Source organism: Micromys minutus, assembly GCF_963924665.1.
Source record: "Micromys minutus genome assembly, chromosome: 19".
Classification (NCBI taxonomy): Eukaryota; Metazoa; Chordata; class Mammalia; order Rodentia; family Muridae; genus Micromys; species Micromys minutus.
In genome coordinates, this window is record NC_137954.1 from 24,522,800 (window position 1) to 24,543,956 (window position 21,157).

At 50.1% G+C, this 21,157-nt stretch overlaps 2 protein-coding genes across 2 annotated transcripts; one reads left to right on the plus strand and one right to left on the minus strand.

The window, feature by feature from the left end:
- Positions 1–286: 286 nt before the first annotated feature.
- Positions 287–2,752, plus strand: LOC308433429 (putative hydrolase PNKD). Its single transcript, XM_080933496.1, has 3 exons — positions 287–407; positions 1,139–1,307; positions 2,387–2,752. Exons 1-3 carry the CDS (start codon positions 341–343, stop codon positions 2,577–2,579), a joined length of 429 nt encoding a protein of 142 aa, XP_080789622.1. The 5' UTR covers positions 287–340; the 3' UTR covers positions 2,580–2,752.
- Positions 2,753–3,530: 778 nt separating this feature from the next.
- Positions 3,531–19,214, minus strand: TMBIM1 (transmembrane BAX inhibitor motif containing 1). Its single transcript, XM_080932687.1, has 12 exons — positions 19,122–19,214; positions 10,672–10,907; positions 9,466–9,560; positions 8,378–8,442; positions 8,207–8,260; positions 7,729–7,779; positions 6,971–7,010; positions 6,675–6,712; positions 6,446–6,533; positions 5,991–6,086; positions 5,113–5,166; positions 3,531–4,803 (listed from the first exon to the last, which is right to left on the minus strand). The coding sequence occupies exons 2-12, from the start codon at positions 10,865–10,867 to the stop codon at positions 4,657–4,659; spliced, it is 924 nt and encodes a 307-aa protein (XP_080788813.1). The 5' UTR covers positions 10,868–10,907; positions 19,122–19,214; the 3' UTR covers positions 3,531–4,656.
- Between the last annotated feature and the right edge of the window lie 1,943 nt (positions 19,215–21,157).

Sequence of the window (21,157 nt, forward strand, 5' to 3'; positions counted from 1 at the left end):
GGTGACTCCCGGGCGAAAGAGCGACAGCATCCGGACCAATAGCAACAGAGGTGGACTAACAGAGACGCCAATCATAAGGCAGAACTAGGATGACCAGGCCGGGGCGTGGCGGGAGAGCCCAAGCTCCTCCCTACATGACTCCGCCTCCAGCTGGAGGGAAACAAGCGAGCGTGCGCGCCTCCGGGGTCTCCTGGGAGAAGTAGTTCTCTCGGGCCCGCTACGCGGACTTCTGGGTAATGTAGTTTCTGCTCTGTAGGCAGGACGGAAGGCGCGGGGGAGGCTCCTTACGCAAACTACAATTCCCGACGGGGAGCGCAGTGAAGGGGGGTGGGACCCGAACATGGCGGCGGTGGTAGCTGCTACGGCGCTGAAGGGCCGGGGGGCGAGAAATGCCCGTGTCCTCCGGGGTAAGGAGAGGGACCCTCGGGAGGGCGGGGTTCTAAAAGATTCCGTTTTCTTCACATCCCACCCAGCGCGACCGCAGGAAGTCAATCTGCCAGTTGCTGCCCACACCTCTCTGCAAGATCTTAGAGAGTCTGGGGGTGAAAAGATGCTCTAGAGGTCACCCAGTCCAACCCCTGCGTTTAGGTTGCGCGGCGTGTTTGGGGTCTTATTGCTAGAGAGAGTACCAGAGAAACCTTTCGACTCCCGCGTCCCAGGAGTTTCACACTCACCGCAGTGCAGAGGAAAGAGCCCTAGGCTTCTGGAGGTTTGAGTTCTAGCACTGAGTAATTAGCGGTTTGACCTTGCGCGAAGCAGCTTGTCTCTCCGGGCTTCAGCTTCCTCTTCGACGGGATGGAGTTAGTTATCCTTAAGGAGAGCTAAGGTCCTGCAGTTTTAAAACAGTTCCCCGGATTTCCTTCATACGTATGTCTCCGGTGAGTTCCTCTGCAGTCCTTCCCAACCTATCTTCTGAATGGAACAACAGTGAAGCTCACTGCCTTGGCACCAGGGTCAGGAACCCGCAGTGACGTTGAAGTAGCTTCCAAAGATGTCACCCGATGGCGATTTCCCCATTTCTCTTTAGATTCTTCACGGCACTTGTTACTCCAAATTGCAGTCAACCCCCTTCCTCAAATCTCAGCCACTCTTCCCCTCCCTCATCTCCCATACTGACCTGCTGTACTTTTATTCCCAGGGATCCTCTCTGGAGCGACAGCTAACAAGGCTTCCCAGAGCAGGACCAGAGCACTGCAGAGCCACAGCTCACCAGAATGCAAGGAGGAGCCTGAGCCCCTCTCCCCTGAGCTAGAATACATTCCCAGAAAGAGGGGCAAGAACCCCATGAACGCTGTGGGACTAGCCTGGTGAGTTTTAACTGTCCCTTTGCCTATCAGTGGGGAGTACACTGAAAGGTGTCAATACCTAGAAACTTCTTCAAGTTGCCGGTGGAGAGCTGAATCCAAGGGATGGAAATTGCTGGATTCAAGGGATGGAATATCAGAAGAGTGGGGTGAAGGTGGGATAATACATAAAATTGGGGGACAGTGGCTTTTCTGTGGAGCCAGTTGAGCTGATCTGATTTTAACTTGAGTCACTGGATTCATCTTTCCCTTTGGGAGCAGTGGTAACATTCCAGTCTCAGTAATTAAAATAGTGTCAGATTGTGTTGTATAGAAGTTAGAAGTATTTCTGTGAGTTCTATGGTTCTGATTCTTGCTTTAATACGTATTACTGATTATCAATCACTAAAGTAAAATGAAGGGGAATTAACATTTTTTTCCCAGCAAATGTCTGAGGTATGACAGTTCTTTGCCCTATAATGTTTTAAGCTTTCTGAAGTAAACACTGCATTTCCATCTCCCCAAGGAGGGAATGGAGGCTTCCAGCTGCCATGGTCACCAGTTCTTTTGGCTTCCTGTCCTTTGGCCCTTGCCAAGACCCTCTTTTAGTAGTAGTTACTCAGATTGAGTGTTGGTCGATGTACCTTAGTGGTTACACTTATGCTTAACATTCTTGAAGCCCATAAAGAAAAAGAGAGGGATCTGGAAAGGGACATGAGGCAGTGTATGCAGAGAGGTCCTTTGTTAACTCAGAACAAGCTTGGGCTGCTTAGGCTACCACAACAAAAGCATTCAGCACAAGAGAAGAGGCTCATGAATAACAGCCATGAGAGGAGAAATGTAGGACTACACTGGATTTTTAGTGCCGTGCCTAGGAGTTCCGAATTGGCCAGGATGTAATAGAGAAGTATTACAGTTGTCTAGAGCAGGCAGCAGCAGGAGGCTCTGGTTTGTGGGGTCCCTCCAAGCATTCAGCACAAAGGTAGACATAATATGCCTCACCACAGCATCTGTACAAGTGGCAAAGCTGGACTGATTCTTCTAGCTCCTCAGGCTCAGTCCCAGTCCCTGCCCAAACCCGGTGCACATCTCCCCATCCCTAGGGCCATCGGCTTCCCCTGTGGTATCCTCTTCTTCGTCCTCACCAAGCAGGAAGTGGACAAGGACCGAGTGAAGCAGATGAAGGCTCGTCAGAACATGCGGGTGTCCAACACGGGCGAGTATGAGAGCCAGAGGTTCAGGGCTTCGTCCCAGCAAGCCCAGTTCCCGGAAGTTGGGTCTGGGGTACAGACCTGAGTGAGGAGCACTGCAACCTTGTGCTAGACTATTTGACTGTGTGGCCAATTGTGTTCATTGCTCCTGAGGCCCACCAGAGGGCGCATGATGCCCAGACTGCTGCCAGCACCCATCTCTTCAGCATGGTGGAAGGAGCCAAATGCAAATAAAGTTATTAAGTACTGGCATGGAAAGGAAGCAAGGTTGAATTTGTAAGCTCCCGGGAGGGGAGGGACAGTGGGAGTAGCTGCTCATCCCTGTTCCCTCACAGAAGACCTGTGTTCTCAGAAAGGTGAAGTAACCACAGCAAGCCTAGGGACTGGCCCTGGAGACCCAAGTCTTAAGAGCCACTGGTTACGAGGATACCCATGCAGTTTAAACCTGTTAAAATTGGTTAGGCATGGACATCTTTAATCTCAGCACTCAGAAAGCAGAGGCAAGTAGGTGGGTCTCTGGGTTTGAGGCCAGAGTTCCAAGACAGCCAGAGCAAAATAATCAAGAGGCCTTGCCTCGAAAATCAAATGTAGCATTCAGGGTGAGGAAGAGAATTAAAAGAAAAAAAAAGTGCATCTAAATATGTCAGCCTTTCTGGGCCTTGTTTCCTCCTTTGTAAGAGAAACTAGTTTCCAAGAGATTCTAAACCATGGTCCAACCCCTTTCCTGTCTGGGAAAAAGAAATTACAAAGACACGCATCGTGGAGAGCTAAAGCTAGGGAGCTTTTTACAGAGGGTTCATGACATACAAGTGATCCAGCAGATGCTGGACCCCCCCCTTCAGGATCTATTACTGCAGACTTGAGCTTCTTTCCCAGCCCACTTTTGTCATTTCAGCAGCCTGTCTCAGCCACCACCAAGAAATGTTCCAAGGGAATCTGCTTGTTTGCACAGAACAGGTTAGCCTGAGATCAGACGACGTGGACACATTGGCCAAAACCACCACCTCACAGTTAAGAAAGTCACAGCTGCTCAGTCTTCCTGCCAAACATAAAACTTTATTACACTTCTAGTTGTATCCCTTTGAGATATATTCAGAATCCAGTACTGGACAGAATAGCTCTAACTACGTCCTTGGGCTAGTAAGGTTTCTACCCCACCTGATAGACTGGCTTCTGTCCCCACCCTGGTCCCAGCTGGGGGCACCTGAATTACATAGAAAGCATCAGCTGGCTTGAAGAAGGGGCTTTAGTCAAAATTTCCCAGTGGGAATACAGAACAGATTAAACTCGTGTTAGAGAGGAAGGTCACTGCATGCCAGAGTACACTTGAGTGTTTCTAAGACCAGAGAGGGCGCCCAAGGCAGGTTCCCTGTCCCCACTTATCCCACAATCCACCTCATCTGCTGACCTCCATCTCTGTGTGTCAAAGCAAAGTAGGAGGTCCCTCTAGGTCAGATTTTAAAAGCCTCAGAAGGCCCCAAGCACTTTGGGCCTGGATGGTAGCCAAGATGGGTGCCAGCCAGGGTGGATGCCATTCTATGTTAGCCCACCTCCTCCATATTGAATGAACTTTGCTCACTGTCCTTCCCCCTAGCCCAGATAAATAATGGAGACATGTTACTGGAAGATGGGGTTGGAACAGAGAGACCCCAGGTCACAGATCTCTTCTAGCTTCTAAAGCTAAAAGATGCCAAGCCTAAAGAGTTCAGACCGCGTAAGTGGCCTATGAACACTGGAGCTGGAGACAAAGCATCTGGCTTTATTGGATCGAGGAAGGAAACAGCTCCAGCTCCTGGCCTAGAACCCTGTGGCGGGGGGGGGGATCCTCTTCACCTCAGAACTCCTGTGTTCACAGACTTCCCGCTTCACGAACACAGGCACGCACGCACGCACGCACACACGCACGCACGCAAAGAGTTTGGTGCATACTCGCCGTGGGTGAAGGAAGGAGATACACCTTCAGTCTGCTTCTTATCAAGCCCACCAAGGGCAAGAGGGGCCAGCAACCCTAGCACTCATGGCTCTCACAGAACACAGCCAGAGGCCCTCCCATCCCCTGGACGGAGAGGAAACTGAGCAGATTACTTGAGGGGAGATAGGATCTAGGGCCCAGCCCAATAGGAAAGGGTGAGTCCCAGGCCAGTGACAGGGACATCTTTCTCTCAGTCTCGATTTCCTACAAGCTGGAGCACGAAGGTGAAGATGTAGACTATATCTGTGTAGATCTGCAGGGCGCCTGTGATGTAGTCCTCTGGGCTGATGGTATGCTTCCGGTTCCCAAGGACCAGCTGTGTGTCATAAGCCAGGAACTGCAGAGAAACCAGTCATGAGTGCCTAGGAGCTCAGAGTCCAGGGTTCATTTCCTGTCAGCTCTGGGCCAGCCATATAGCTTGCTAAAGGAGTCACTAAGGATAGTATGATACATGGTTTTTGCCCTTGGGCAGTTCACTTATCTACCAAAGACTGACACAGTTATCACCCAGCAGGCAATAAGAGAACAAAGCAGGGGTGTCAGAAACTTAAAAAACACCTACATAAGAAAGAACAATTGTCCATGGCTCCTCCCCACCTCCCAAGCTGCCAAAACTCCATCTCAGCTCCCCTCCCAGACAACTTACCAGGGTGAAACAGATGGCCCCCACAGCTGCATAGACCATGTGGACCCAGTAAATCTGTGAAATAGCACAGTATAGCATTAGGAAGCCAGTCAAAGCATGGCCTAAGCAGACCCTCGAGACCCAGCTGACCCTGGGACTCCAGTTACAGAGCAGGGAGGTAGGAAGCTACCTCTCCAGGATGCCTCATCCTACCTCTCTAGATCCAAGGAGAAACTGAGAATGTGCGTTATCTGCCAGAGGCAGCAAAGGCTGTCCCACAATGTCCACATTAAACATCAGCCAAACTGAAAGCTAGTAAAGTACTAGAGTGTCTATTATAGGTCCTGGAAACAAGGCCAATGAGGGGAGTTCATGAGGGACAAGCCAAGTGCATGCTGTTTGAAGAGCCTGGGACAGTGAGCTCCATGATGCAACTCACTGGCCTCCGCAGCCCACCCAAGACACTTTAGAAACCCCTCAGCAACCTGCCACCTGCTTAACACTACTGCCAAGTGCCTGTGCACAGGCTAGGGCCCAGCCATGGTAACGGGGCAGCACCTCTTGTTCTGATCCTTTCCCTCCAGTCCTGTGTTCCCTGCTTAGCTGACTGGATGCAAAGAAGGCATCAGAACCAACTCCAGGGCTCCTTCCATCCATGTCTGACTCAGTCCTTCAGGTTTGTCTCACAGAACCCGGCCTTGACTAACCTACCACTTCCTGTAGGAACTGAGTGGTGCTATCCAGGGATATGGTTTACTATCTGAGACAAATCTGTTATACCCTGGTATTGTGTTGGTGCCTGCACTGGCCAGTGAAGAGGTGTGTGTGCCAGAGCCCGCCCCTGCTCCTCAGGAAGTCTGCTGCCTGGGTTCTGCCCACCCTCCTGGCAGGACACTCACATATTTAAAGAGCAGCACTATGCTTGTGACAATACTGGTTACTAGCAGTACTATTCCCAGCACACAGAAGAGGCCTGCACACGAGGTGAAGTCCACCTAGCAGAAAGGGAGAAAGAGGCATCTGTCAGATAACTGCCATCCTTAGCATCCCAGAGGACCGACCCTGAGCCCCAGTTGGGGAGTTTCAGTGCTCCTCCTGGAGGCAGGCAGTGACAGTAATATGCTAAGGACACATACCACACAGGAAGCAACTTGGCAAGTACAGACATGGGAGCAGGAGATTGGGCTAGGGAAATGTCTGTCTGTAAGGGTCTGGGCCCTCCCATTCCTGCCCAAGAGCCAAACCCAAGTGTGTGTGTGTGTGTGTGTGTGTCTGTGTGTCTGTGTCTGTGTCTGTGTGTGTGTGTGTGTGTAAGAGGGCAGGGTGGCCAGGGAAGGGCCTTCCCCATCCTCACCTTTGTTTGAAAGCAGAAGATGGTGACAGCAATGGAGACCACAGCAGTGATGATCATTGCTATGATGACAGCTTTGGTTTCATACATACTAGGAAAAAGGAAGCATCGAGGTGGGCCAGAGGCAAAGCCATAAGCAGAGACTCCCTGTGTTCAGGATTGTGCTCATAGTCCACCCAGCCCTCCACAACATCCCCTCCCCAGAAGCATGGAGGATTGTCCCTGAACATACCTGGAAATAGTGCCTGTCATAAAGCCCAGAGCCAAAGTCTGAAGGAAGAAGAAAATGAGGCAAACAATTAAGAACAGCATGGGCTATTGAGTATGGCTCAACACATACCAGGCTGTAAGTTCCAGCCCCAACACTGTGGTCGCCATGGCCCTGCCAGAGCTGGGGGATAGATATAACTGTATTGGGAAGAACATCCACGGAGGAAAGCAAGAGCAGGGCTGGGCAAGGACATCTTTCCACAAGGGTGTTCTCAACCCTTCCCAGGGGTAGGGCTCCCATTTCCCTTCTAGACTTACAAAGATAGTTAGCAGGATGATGTTCCATGGGAATCGGCGTCTGGAGAGAGAGGGAGGGAGGGAGACATACAGACACAGAGGAGAGAAAGAGACCCTGGTTACCTTTACCTGCCTTAGGCCCATCAAGTCTCAGCAGTTCCTTAAGAAGAAAAAAGTCCTTAGCTCCTGAGAAGTAAGCCTTTTCCTTAGGGAGGGTACTTAGGTACATAAGGATAACCTGATACAGTCCTTCCTGGTGGAACCAGCATGGCCAGGACTTGTTTACAGCCCTCAGGTCCCCTGTGTGACCTGAACCTTGAGTTCTTCCTGACAGGAATGTAATACTTCCCCTTTTGTGTTTTTAATTTTTTAGTGTGTGTTTGTGTACACATGCATCACAGCACACCTGTGGAGGCCAGAGGGACAGCTTATGGGAATCATTTTCTTTCCAACATGTGGGTCTTGGGTCTCAAACTCAGATCATTGGGTGTGGTGGAAAGTACCTTTACCTGTTGAGCCATCTTGCTACTTACTCCCCTTCTGATTTTCTTTTCTGTTTGTTAAATGCTCAAAATGGTCCATATCTTGTATATATGATTCTTACATATCTTGTCAGACAGATACAGCCAGGTGGGCATCACACACTACTCTGAAATACAGCTGCCTCCTGTCCCTCATCCTCGTAGGTCTCTCTCCACTGTGCAAACCCTTTTTCTCTTACAATACTTTGTCCCTGTCCCACTTTCTGCCCTCCTCTTGTCAGGGTCTCCAACACTCACCTGGGTCCCTGGCAGCAGGCAAGGGTCAGGTAGGTGACAAGGAAAACAGCGCTGGGGGAAAAAATGGGACATAGCTATAGGCCAGAACATCCCCTAGCCTATTTCTAGCTCACTGTGAGTGGCATTCAGCACCCTGGGCTTTTTGACAAGCTACTTTCTTTGTAGAAAGCAAGGGTGAGATTCTCTCAGCCAGAGTGCTGAAAAGCCTGGAACAGGGTTTGGACCTGAAGGCAGTGCAGGGTGATCATGAAGAGCCTGGGCAGTGCCGTGAAATCTGCATCTCATCACCACATGTCTGCATGGCCCTGTCCTGTCCCAGCACTCTGTGATGTTACTCCTCCTCAGGTGGCTCTTCTGCCCCTGCCTGGAGACCAGCACAGTTTCCGGGCAGCACTCTCTCCCAGGGCATAGTTCTGCCCTGAACAAAGCTGGTCAGCTGCCTCCTGTCCCTCCCATCCCAGCAGCACCCTGCACTCACTAGGACACGTAGTACACCGCCACATTTTTCCTCACATATTCGCCGACTGGTTCCCTGTGAAGCAGAGGACGCCAAGAATGGAGTCATTATGTAGTTGTGGTCTCTAGCTGACAGCCACCCCTCCATGGGCAGCCAAGCAGGTGACCCAGGCTGGGAAAAGGAGAGACTCACACAAAGGTGAAGATAGCAATGATGGCCACAGTGATGAGCAGCTGGACGGAAATGATGCAGTACACCTAGAACAACAGGGAAACGACTCACATCTCTAGCTAGCTCTCCCTGAAGGACAGTCAGTGCCAAGGCCCCTGCCCACCTACCTCACCCCCATCTTGTTAGTGGTACAATGGGCCTCCTTTTTTTTTTTAAGATTATTTATTTTATGTATATGAGTACACCGTTGTCTTCAGACACACCAGAAGAGGGCATCGGATCCCATTATAGATGGTTGTGAGCCACCATGTGGTTGCTGGGAATTGAACTCAGGACCTCTGTAAGAGCAGTCGGTGCTCTTGACTACTGAGCCATCTCTCCAGTCCAAGGGGTCTCCTTTTAGTTTGAAATGCTCAGTAGTTTACATATATTGCTCATGGACCCGAGTTCAGTTCCCAGAAACAGCATCAGGCAGCTCTTAATTACCTGTATCCAACTCTAGCTCCAGAGGATCTGATGCTTTCTTCTGGATTCCTTGGATACTGCACTCACATGTGTTCATATACACATACACACATACATATACATGCATATATGCATACACACACACACCTTAATTAAAAATAAAATCAGTCTTGAGAAGATAAATAATGACTGTAATTTGGAAGGCTACACCTTTTGAGTCTTCAGAGATTCTCCCTGACTGCAAGCTGACCTGGAAGGGACCCCTCTGCCATTCCAGCTGATTCTTGTCCCCTTTCCGCCTACCCAGCATCCAGCTTAGAGTCAGTTTACTGTTCATGTGCTCTGCCTGCTCCTGTACTAATAGCATTTTTCTGTGACAAGGGCTGAAAGAAGGATGTGTGGGTTTGCAGACAGTATGTGTACTTCAGCTCCCATTTGCTTGCTGTCTAATAGAGCTGAGTAGGAAGGGGAAGTGCAGAATTCAATCTCAGATCGACTCTATCATCCTAAAACAAAGTCAGGGCAATGGGAATCATAGAGAGGGGATCCCCTCTGAGTAAGGTACAGAGGTAGGCAGATAAGACACTTATGTGGGAATATGTACCTGAACCTTGACCTCCCCTAAGCCCCAGCCCATTTCTTACCTTTTGGATGAAGGTATGTCGGACTTTCCGGTCATCCCACTCTCCAGGACCAAAGTTATCACTTCCTGCTCTCTCCTCCTCATTATAGCCATGGCCTAGGACCAGACGCAAATCACATCAAGCCAACTGGGGACCTAGGCCATATAGCCTCTATCTCAAAGCACCCCTGGCCTCCCCATCTCAAACTAAGGCTCAGGTACCTCTGTCCAAAACACACTTGTAACTCACAGACTCTTATCAAGCACAGGCTCTCTAGGTACCCTCAGAGGGACCCCAGCTTGGCTTAGGTGAGAAAGAGCTGTTCTGTCAGTAGGCATCTACTGCAAGCTCTGTGCCCAGCCCACATATTTGGAGACAGGATAATAACATCACCATCTAGGGAAGCAGCTGACATCCAGGGGGTGGAACTGACTGGCAGAGCAGTGGTTTGGGAGTAGAGGGCCAGAGATAAAGAGGAGAAGACTACACAGAAAGTGGGTATAGGAGGGCACAGGCTGTGTTCTACATCAGGCATCCCAGTGCACAACGGTCACCGGTGATATCTGCCTCAGAACACATGTCCTGATAAGAGCTGGCCATGCACTCACTGGCTCTGGGACACTTGAGGCTACTGTAAGTCACCAGCATCCCATGGATGCCTCTTTGGAAATTACTTCCAAAATCTAGGAGTCTGGGGTATAGCTCATAGGCAGAGCATATGCTTAACATGTAATGACCTTGAATTCAGTCTCTCATACCAAAAAGAAATGCAATATCCACCCCCAGGAAAAGAAGCTTACTATAGTCTAACCTCACCTTCACTGGCCACCCATGGCATTTTGGCTGTTGGCAAAAATCAGACTGTATATAAAGGATGGAGATGTGTCAGCCCTAGGATATTAAAAACAGAGGTGCTTAGGGTTCCTAAGGAAGACTTGGTGCCCACACACAGTGGCAAGGCTGTTTCTCAGCCTTGTTAAGAAACATAAATGATTCCTTAGGCAACCACACAGAAGCCATTACTTCACCCAGCTACCATCTCTGGGTATAAGTTTTGGTATATGTCTTAAGACCTCAGTCTCCTTACTGAATACACAGGCCAGCAAGTAACTGGAGGGAAGGGCAGGAGGTAAAGGGGAAGGTGGGACAGAAAGAGGAAAAGGTATCTAAAAGGGTGGTAGGAGGAAGGGAATGTCCACCCACCCCCAGCCACCCTCCATGACTCACCATAGTTCATTGGATGGACGGGAGGAATCGGCTGTGGGTAGCCAGCAGGGTGACCATAACCAGGTTGAGGGTAGGCGGGATAGGCGGGATAACCACCTGGCAGGACAGACGGCTGCCCGTAGCCTCTGGGAGGTAGAGAACCAGGGTACAGGGGATTGTGGTCTTCATAGGGAGGTGGGGCAGTGGGATTGGACATGGCCACTCAAGGGCTGAGGGGAAACCCCAGCTTCTGGGATCTGCAGTAGGAAACAAGCAATCAGTCATGAGTTTCTGGCTGCTCACTCCACCCTTGCTCCTTCCTAGGCTAGGTCTGAGCTTACACATGCCACTCACTGCCCACAGGCCACCACCCCACTGGGCCAGCCCTTGGCTTCTATAATCTCTCACAGCAGCCTTTATCTGGGGCCTCCCCTTCCCAGACCACAGGAGAGTAGGAGTGGGGATTAGTCAGACCGACTGAGCATCAGGACAGAAGAGAATGTCAGCCTGTTCTCCCTGTTCTCCTTTAAGGAAACCTTGTAGTATTGGCTTGACAGCAGAACCAGGGGAGAAGCTGGATAACCCCTAGAAGAGCTTCCTGGTGAGTCACAGGGCTGGCCAGCTAGGACCCTATGGAGGGGTCAACCCAGCCCCCATAGCAGCTGGCTGGAGCAGCAGGCTTGAGGGCCAGATACAGGGTGGAGCCAAGCTAGAAGCTGAGCCGGAAAGAGGAGGAAGAAAACAATCCTGCCACTATGCCTGAACTGCCAGGCCCCAGAGGGAGGGGCTGGGCAGGCAGGAGACAGGACTCTCCAGTTCCCCTCCCGTCACAGAAGCATGTGGCAGCCTGTGCCTGCTGCTCCCTTCACTGGTCTTGCCAGGGAGTAAACAGACCCCTGGAACGGGGTCTCTGGAATCTTCACAGCAGCAGTGGCAGCGAGGGTCAAGGAAAGCAAGCTGAGAAGTGAGGGCACAGGATGGGATTCCTCTGTCAGAAGAGCCCTGCAGCTTGCTGGAAGCTCCAGGTGCTACATCAAGACCCAGCATAGTAAAGTGGCTCCCACATTCCAAGAGAACTAGCAGTTAGGCATACACCCTGAATGGGGGAGTGCCTTGGAGTGGTAGTGTGTGTCCTTAGTGCTTTGCTGTACTCTCTAGGTCTCTTCTGCCAAGTCCATCACAGCCTGTGGGCCCATAATGAAATGCCAGGCACGTCTAGATATGGCAGAGATTAGAACAGAGACAAGCTAAGGGAATGGTATCCTTATTTCTTTTATAGAACCACCTCTTCCCATGTATACCCTGTGACAGAGTTAACCCCTGCCCTATAGGAAAGACTCCCAGATCCAGGTCAGCAGTACCTTCAGAGCCACTGTTGGAAGGAGAGTCCCAGCTTCTCTTTTCAGGGCACCCAGTGCAGCTCAGATCAGATAGAGGATATTCATGTATCCTCTCAGGACAACAGGACTTATTCACAAGGGAAATCAGTCAAGATCGAGTAACAGGCCAGGCCTCTGAGCAGGCTACATCGAAGGAAGCTGTTGTCCGTCTCCCCAGAGCAAGAATGTGTTAAGTCAGAGAAAAGAAAGCCCCTTCTAGATAGTAAGGGTATGAGAAGTGAGCTGGGCAGGGAAGCATGCGTGTCAGGCATTGAATGGGACAGAGCAGCTGGGTAAATGGGACACCCAGAGTGGAGAGTGAGTCTAAGATCAGCCACTGGAACTGGTTTGGAGAGTTCTGAGTCCATGAAAAGACAGGGTAATCACAAGCAAGATAAAAGAAGCAGGTCTTTCCTGCCCCAACCTTTGGAGCAAAAGCCTTGTCCTCCTAAACCCTACTCCCTTCCTCTTCAAGTCCCCTTCTGCATCCACAGAAAGGATAGCATCCTGGTGGATGGGAAGAGGACAAAGCAGGTTACCTTTGGTATAGAGGTAGGTGCCTGTCATTTCATTATGGCCCTTATCTCAGTAATCTAGGTCTATCCAACATCCTCCATTGGGGTGGTAGTGCAGGCTGATGGTTAAACTTTCCTAAAGCACTGCCAGGAAAGGCCCTGCTGTTAGTTAGAGTCCTAACAGTGCCACCAAGCCATAACGTCACAATGACCTGGCCCTTTACTTTGACAAGATATGTGTGAAATGATATATTGAGTGATCTCAGGGCTCAATGACAGCTCTAAGAGCTAACTATGACCCTGGGAAACTGACCATGCAGGGCCTGCCTTTTTGTTCAGCATACAGAGGCCCCGCCCTCTTCCCAAGGGAGGGGCTGCAGTGACTCACGCAGGGTCTAAGGTAGCTTACTTGCTGACTCATGGGCCTCCCTCCTGTCCTCCCTAACCCTCCACCGCTTGCCCTTCTGAACCAGGATGCATCAGTGTCCTCACCTGGCAGACGGGCTCAACACCACTTAACAGTGCCTCCCAAGGAACCATAAAAATTAGAGCGAATATACACACTGAGGGGGCTGGAGAGATGGCTCAGCAGTTAAAAGCACTGGCTGCTCTTCCAGAGGACCTGGGTTCAAGTCTTGGTATCCATATGATACAGCTCACAACTGTCTGTAACTCCAGTTCCAGGGGATCTGACACCCTCACACAGACAACGCAGGCAGGCAGAACACCAGTGCACAGAAAATAAAAATAAATTAACTTAAAATGAAAAGAAAAGGAAAGAAAGAAAGGCCTGAGCTCTAAGAACAATGCCCAGCCTAACCAGGGATATGCTCTGGCTGTTTTCAGCTGTGAATTCACTAAATCCATAGAGTATGGCAGCCGCTGAACATTGCTGTTACAGAGGTTTAGGAGAGTGAAGAAAGTTGGCCAGGGATATAATGAAGTCAAGGCTTACCCCCAAGGTTGACTCTGGTGTTCTTTTTGATTCCTTTATTTAGATAGTCTATCTTCCCAATCTCTCAGCCATCTCCCATGGCTTTCGTCTCGAATCCTCCAGTGATAACACCAGATTTACACAGAAGTGATGCTCAATGATTCAGCCCCTCCACAGTGCACTCTGGTCCCATCCACCAGCACAAGGAGACTCAAAATGTCAGCATCTAGACACCCACTCACTTAAGACAGACTGATCCTAGGCTACAGTACAATCCTGGCTGTCTGACCTTGGCTACAAGAGAGTAAAACCCTTGTTTTGTACCAGCCAGAAAGTTGCCAGCCTCTGCCACACTCACCACTGAGCCACGGCATGGACAATACCAGTCAGACCAACAAGAATCTCTGGAACCCAGAAACCCCAATGTGGCTTCTAAGCAGGCCCCAGCTCCTGCCTGGCCTCCATGAGGACCCTTCCACCAAGGCTTCCACTAGGGCTGAGGTCTGGGCGAGCATTGTCCTAGAGGAAGTGGTCAGTCATTCTCCTAGCTAGACTGAGGCATGGGGACTAGAGAAAGAAAATAGTAGGAAGAGGGACAAGGACAGAAAAGAGACATGGAGACAGAGTACAGACAGATATGACGGAGTCAGGTTCACCCAGGGCTGTGAGGGCTTCACAGGCTCCAGAGGCCACAAAGAACTGTCAACATTTTCCTAAGTCAAGAAGGCATCCAGCATCCCTATGGACAAACACTGGCTTGTGGTCAGTGTCCAGACTTTGTCCCATCCCGGCAGTTCCATGTCTCAGCTTGTACCTTTCTCAGGTAATCTATACATGTCAGGGAAAACCCAGATCCTCTCCCTGACTCAGTCATAGTGGCAGCAGAACGATGTACTAGGTCCAAACAGCAGGATTTGTGAGTGGCCAAGGTTTTCAGTGTAGAATCTGGGGAAGCTGTTCCCCACTAAATTCTGGGTTGTCTCAGGGGGCCAACTCTGTACCTGGCCTGCTGACATTGGACTCTGGCTCTAGCTCTCCTATCGAATATGAAATGTTAAGACTTTTGAATCTGTAGCCAGAAGACTGAGCTACTGGGGTTACAAGCAAGAGGGTGTGTCTGGAGGGAAGGACAGAAAAGAGTAGTCCAGGCAGCTTGCCCTCCTGAATGCCAGGAACCAATGCCCAGACCAGAATGGAAAGAATTGCTCAGCATGCAACTCAGGAAGCCACACCCCACACCCAGGTCTCCATGCCTAGTCGCTTCCCTCCATTCTCCCCAAGAAAACACCTCCTACCCCAGCACATAGGCACTGGGACAGAGAAGGGAAGGAAGCAACCAGGAACCCAGAATCAACATCAAACTCTTAGGGTGGCCTGGCCTCAGGATTAGAAGATAAAGTAGAGGGGATCTAAACATTGAGGTGTCACCTAGAAACTCAAGAGCTCCAGGACAGCCAAGAAATGATAGTGAGGTGCTATCTTGGGGGATGGGGTGTGTGTTAAGGAATTTAGAACTTTCCTTCCCAGCCTGGCCCAGTATCAGCAAAAGAGCCACAGGTGCCAGAACAAAGTACCCTCTCCAGTTCCCTCATTATTTCCTGCTCACCCTGCCAACCTATTACTTTCTTCCCAGGCTCTAGGCCACTCCCAGCTCCCACCTCTAGAGTGATCCACAGAAACAGAGAGCCAAGTCCTGGAGAATATGGGAAGGCCCAGTCCAGCAGCTTCTCTATCACCCTTATCTCTGACAGAAATGTACTGTGGGGTTGTAATCTCAGAGATCCCAGCCACATCACCAGTCAGAGTGGCCTTGGTATGCTCATAAAGAAAGAGGGCCAGGTGGTGGTGGCGCATGCTTTTAATCCCAGTAGTTGGGAGCCAGAGGCAGGCAGATCCCTGAGTTTGAGGCCAGCTTTGTCTACAAAGCAAGTTCAGGGCATCCAGAACTACACAGAGGAACCATGTTTTTTAAAACTGAAAGAAGGGAGGTAGAGAGGGAGAGAGGGAGAAAGGGAAGGAGAAAGGGGGGGGGCAGGTGTAGTGGCTCAGGCCTTTAATACCTGAGAGGCAGAGGCAGGCAGATCTCTAAGTTGGAGTCCAGCCTAGTCTACATAGTGAGTTTCTGGGCAGCCAGAACTACATAATGAGATTCCATTTCAAAATTAAAAGAAAAAGAGAGGAAGCCATTATCAGGGCTGCTGCTATTTTTGACACAAAGGCTGGCCTGTCCTGCCCCGTTTGTGTTGTCTCCAGGTTAGGAGGGGAGACAAGCAGAAGAACAGGAGTATTAACCATACCACAATGGAAAATCACAGAGGGGTGGGGAAGGAAGAGGGTGGTAAGGTCAGTACTTAGTAAACAACTAAAGTACTTCTGATGCTCACAAAAGATCACACCTCCGATAAAAAAATGCTACGTTTGAGAGCCAGGAATAGTGGGGCACACCTGTAATGCAAGCACTTGGGAGGATAAAGCAGGACTGTTTCAAGTTCAAAGCCAGTCTGAGTTACATAGTGAGCACGAGCCCAGCCAAGGCTACACGGCAGCAGCCTGTCTTAAAACAGTTGAAATTTTCAGGGGAATGCATGGAGTTTAGGATTTAAGCGTCCAAGGAAGGCAGTTTGCAAGCAGCAGGGACAGATTCGAAATTGAGGACTGATTTTGGGTGCTTGTCTGCCAGGGAAGACACCTGAGCACCCTCACCTGGTTAGGGGAGCTCAGGGCTAAGGGTGAGATGGTAAAGACTAGGAGAGTTGAGCGCACGGTGGTTATGAATCCCTTTCCCATCTTTGCCCAAGTCTCCAGTGCAGGAGCAGGGACCTAATTCTTGTAACTAATTACTAATCCCCAATACATGAATTGGTGCAGGTCACATCCCACTTTCAGGCTCCATTTTTATATCTGTAAGATGGGTATATCCTAGGCTGAAAGATCAAAATCCACTGTAGCCCTGCCTGTTTGATTCTGAATAAACAGGCTAGCAGGACAGAAAGTTTCATAGAAGATTAGCGTACTCATCCACACACACCTCGGAATCTGCAGACTGACTGGGTGACTCTAGTAATGTGTAGGACATGTGTAGAGGCAGAGGCACATGGCATATTCTAAGCAAGAGGGTGGCCATTAACTCTCACTCTCTTCTCCTAAGATGCCCCCACTCCTCAGAGGCTGGGATGCTGACCAAGGTGACCTGTTTATTACAGGAGAACCTATCCTTAAGAAAAACCATCTACTCATCTCTTAAATCCCTATGCTTCCACCAGCCTGTCCCTCAAAACGGTTGCACTAAAAACCAAACAAAAAATCTTGGTGAATCAGCAGGTTAAGACACTTCTGCCAAGCCTGAATACCTAAGTTGGATCCCTAGAACCTACATGGTGAAAGAGGAGGAGCCACTCCCTCGAGCTGTCCTCTGGACCTCCACATGCATGCACTCACCCTCATACACAAATATGACTTTTAAAAAGAACCACACACAAACAGGGCATGATGGTGTGTGTACACCTGTAACCCTAGCACTAGGTTGGCTCAAGCAGGAAGATCACAAGTTCAAGACTAGGGCATAAGAACCTGTGGATAGGAGGGCCAAACATGCCCTCATTCTCAGATCAGCTGAGTGCCAGGATCCCCTGGAGGGTCTGCTCCCACCCTTAAGTCCAGCAGCTACTGGACCTCCATGGTAGGATTCATAGCATGGCACGGAGGAAATCTAGACAGCACAGAACCAGGAAAGTAGCATCCCTAAACATGACCCCCCGTGTCATGACCATTTTACGTAACAACACCTTACCTTCCTCCCTCCCTGAACAATGTATTATGTCCGAGACAAGCAGAGACCTGTGGGCTTCTGCATCTTGTTCCTATTCCTCCTTCAAAACAAGTCCTGTTTTGGCCTAGACTTCCAAAATCTTAGGTTAAGTCAGATTCTATCAAGGTCAGCTCTCATTCAGCATTCCCAAGAGAACTGAAGGCCCTTTGACAATTTGTATGTCCCTTCACCTGTGGCTTGTTGAGGCATGGTCTCACTCTACAGCCCAGGTTGGCTTCAGGTCTGCAGCCTGGCTTTCAGTCCTCCTTTTGCCTTGTCTTCTGAGAAGAATGAAGCACCCTGCCCCATTGTTGTTACTGTTTTGTAAGGCCTCTGGCCTGAAAGGTGTGCACCACCACACACTCAGGGCCCATGGTGAGTAGCCTTGGGTTTGAAGGTGCTCTGCTATAGATGGCTTCTCTCTGAGGATCCCCCATTCCTAATGAGGAAGCTGAGCCTAAGTGCCTATTACCCTAGCCCATGAACTTCTCCAACTACTTGCTAACTAATGTGTTATTACCTCTCTGATCTGCCCAGTTTTACACGAGCAGCCCTGAGTCAGACAGGAAATCAGGACCCTTAAAGCAATAGTCTCACTCCCCTTGAAACTATAAACCAAGACCAGGGCCCCATGACTGGAGAGGTAAGAGCAGGTAAGTGAAGAGAGGAAGTATAGTGGCATGTTTGGGGCAGACAAAGCGCAAAGAAGCACCTGGCTTGCCCTGCCACCACTGGCCAGGCCAAAGACACCAGCTTTGAAACCAAAGCTCACCACTGAGATAAATATTTCAGTCTCAGAGAAACAGACACCTGACAGACCTTCCATGACAGCTCTCCCCACTCTTATCCAGTGTTTAGGTTGACCCCCAGCCCCATGGGTACCACCACCCATAGGCCACAGTGGAGTGAGTGACTGAGGAAGGAGACCCTGGGGAACAGGACCTGGTGAAGGCAGTCCAGGCTTTGCCTGGCAGAGAGCCTTCTTTCCTTCCTCCATTTCTGGCTCCCTCCCAGTCCTCCCGGCCCTGCTTTCCCTTTTCCCATTTCCCTGTTGACCTAAAGAGGTCACGGGGTTGGGGGTGGGGGAGCAGGCATTACAGCTTTCACCTGTAATACTTAAGAATCTAAGGCAGAAGTATTGCAATAAGTTCAAGACTTGACTGAGCTACTGAGTGAAACTGTCTCAAAAAAGAAAAAGTTCATCAGCTTGATGGTACTTTCTAGTAAGCTTCTGAATAAGAGAGCAAAGGAACAGGGACAAGGAGCAGGCCAGGTTAGGAATAGGAATGGCCTAGTCTCTAGACCTATGGGTTGGCCCACTGGCTTCACTGTGCTAGGGCTCCCCTTCCCCACCTCCCACCTTAGATCCTGTCTACGCGGCGGAGACGCCAGGACAAGTTTGAACTGCCCGGGTGGGTCCCAAGCTCCTGGCTGGCTCCTTCGATCCCTCTCCCCACCAGCTGAGGATCGTGACAGCCTCCATCCCACTTGCAGCACGACCACTCTGGGGCCCCGGAGTGGGGAACAAGTCCTCAGGCAAAAAGCCTCTCAACCACTAAGAGGGGCACCCTGCAAGATACAGATCAGCTCGCGGGCGCACACCAAATGCGGTTGCGCCCTAAGCCCCGGCCATATGCCCTGCCCGGGCACACAAGGAAAGTGAAGACCGGAACGGGCAGGACTAAAGGACCCTGCTCTGGCTCCTGCTCAAGACCGGAGCCGACCCGCGCGTGCCAGAAAAGTTCGGGCGCCCGGGCGCAGCTCTGCCCCGGGCCGCTTCCATTCCCTGCCGGCCCCGAGTCCCCACCTCCGCCGGCCGCAGCCCCTTCACTTGCCTGTGCTGTTCGGGACCGTGAGATCCTCCTGGGCCTCCGGGCGACGGCGAGGACTGGGCTGGGCCGGGCTAGGTTGGGGCTCCGTGCCCCGCCCCGTCTCTCCCGCCGTCAGTGGGGAGGAGCCAACACCCCCCGCCCCCTCCCCGCCGCCGCCACCACCAGATAGCGCTGGGGTCTGCTTCAGACCCCAACCACGACCCAGGTGTGAGTGGTTCACATTCACTAGAAGCAAGGCTGGCTCTCGGATGAGGACAAAACCATAACTCACTGAAAAAAATAACTTCTTTCCACCAATCCCAGACCCCACCCCAGTAAGAAGCGCTACTTAGGAGTGGTCCGAGCCTACGCCTACGTATCAGCGATTTGCCTTAGGGCCTTTACAGCAAGTCCAGTCGTCTTAAAAGTTGCTATTGGTTTTTGGTTTGTTTGTTTGTTTATATTCTGGGTAAAAGGGTGATCCCACTATGTACCTCAGGCTGGTCTTCAGCACTTTGTCACCCGGCCTCAGCCCAAGTGTTGCAATTACTGACCCTGGTTTCACTTAGTCAGATTTCCCTGATTTTTTTTTTTTCTTTGTTTCTTTTTCTTTTTTGTCACTAACTGATCTTCAGCACAATTTAGGTTTAGGGGCATAGCTCAGTGGTAGAGCTCTGGCCTTCCATGTGAGAGAGGCAGGTGGGTTTCCTCCCATCACAGCAAAACCAAACAACAGAATAGGTTCAGTGATACACAATATTGTATCACATGGCTGTGCTATGTTTATATCAGTTCATTCTTTAAAAAATCTGTGGTGAATAACAATTCTGTTCTTTTAAGCTAACTGCCCTTTTCAAATTGAAAACTTCAAATATACAAACTCAGGCATGGGACTCCGAAGCTCTGCTTGGAATCAGTCATGTGTCACTTAATGACAGGGATGTGTCAGGTTAGGGAATTTCAGTGTTGTGCAAGCCTCAAGATGTATTTACAGTAACAGCTAACTATGTGTGACTGAGAAGTAAAAATAGTCTTACCAAAGTAGGTAGTACGCTGGCTTAGGATGCAGGAAGCCCTGGGTTCCATTCCCAGCACTGCGTAAACAGTGGGAATGGTGTGAGCCTGCAATGCCAGGTATCTGGGGAATGTTAACAATAAAATAACTTACCCCAGAGAGGTTGAGAGGAGCACAAAATGTAGCCATCCAAAAGTCTGTTCCAACACGGTAATCTTTTGGTGAGGTTTGGGGGGGTTGGGAGTTGTTCTAGGCTTTTACTGCTGTAAACAGACACCATGACCAAGGCAAGTCTTATAAGGACAACATTTAATTGGGGCTGGCTTACAGGTTCAGAGGTTCAGTCCATTCTCATCAAGGTAGGAACATAACAGCATCCAGGCAGTACAGCAGCTGCTGAGAATTCTATAGCTTCATCTGAAAGTCTCTAAGAGAAGATTCAAGATTGGTTTCCAGGCAGCTAGGAGGAGGGTCTTAAAACCCGTCCCACAGTGACACACTTCCTCCAACAAGGCCACACCTACTCTAACAAGGCCAGACTTCCTAGTGTCACTCCCTGGGCAAGTATGTTCAAATCACCATAGGGATGGCTTGATTTGTTTTTGTTTTTGTTTTAAGGGTCTCACCCTGTAACTCTGGCTAGCTTGGAATTCAATATGTAGACTAGGCTATCCTGGAACTTCCAGAGAGACCTGCCTACCTCTCCCTCTTGAGTGGGATTAAAGGTGTGCACAACCACACTAAGTTATATTGGCAGAACCAAAAAAAAAAAAAAAGTAAGTTGAGGCATTTTTCAAATGGACTATTAGAAAAACTAAGTAGGCAGTTATAGCAAAATGGAGACATCTCAGCTACAGGACTCAGAGGTTGTCTGATGATACTCAGCCTTTGGGTTGATAGAGGATTTTATCTGTTAGTCACTGAATGTTAGGTCAGACACAAAGGTAGGCAAGAAATGACTACTTAGGGGCTGAAGATAACCCAAGATGAATTGTAATTAGGCTCTGGACTGACAAACATTCCACCCTCTACACTGTCACTGGAA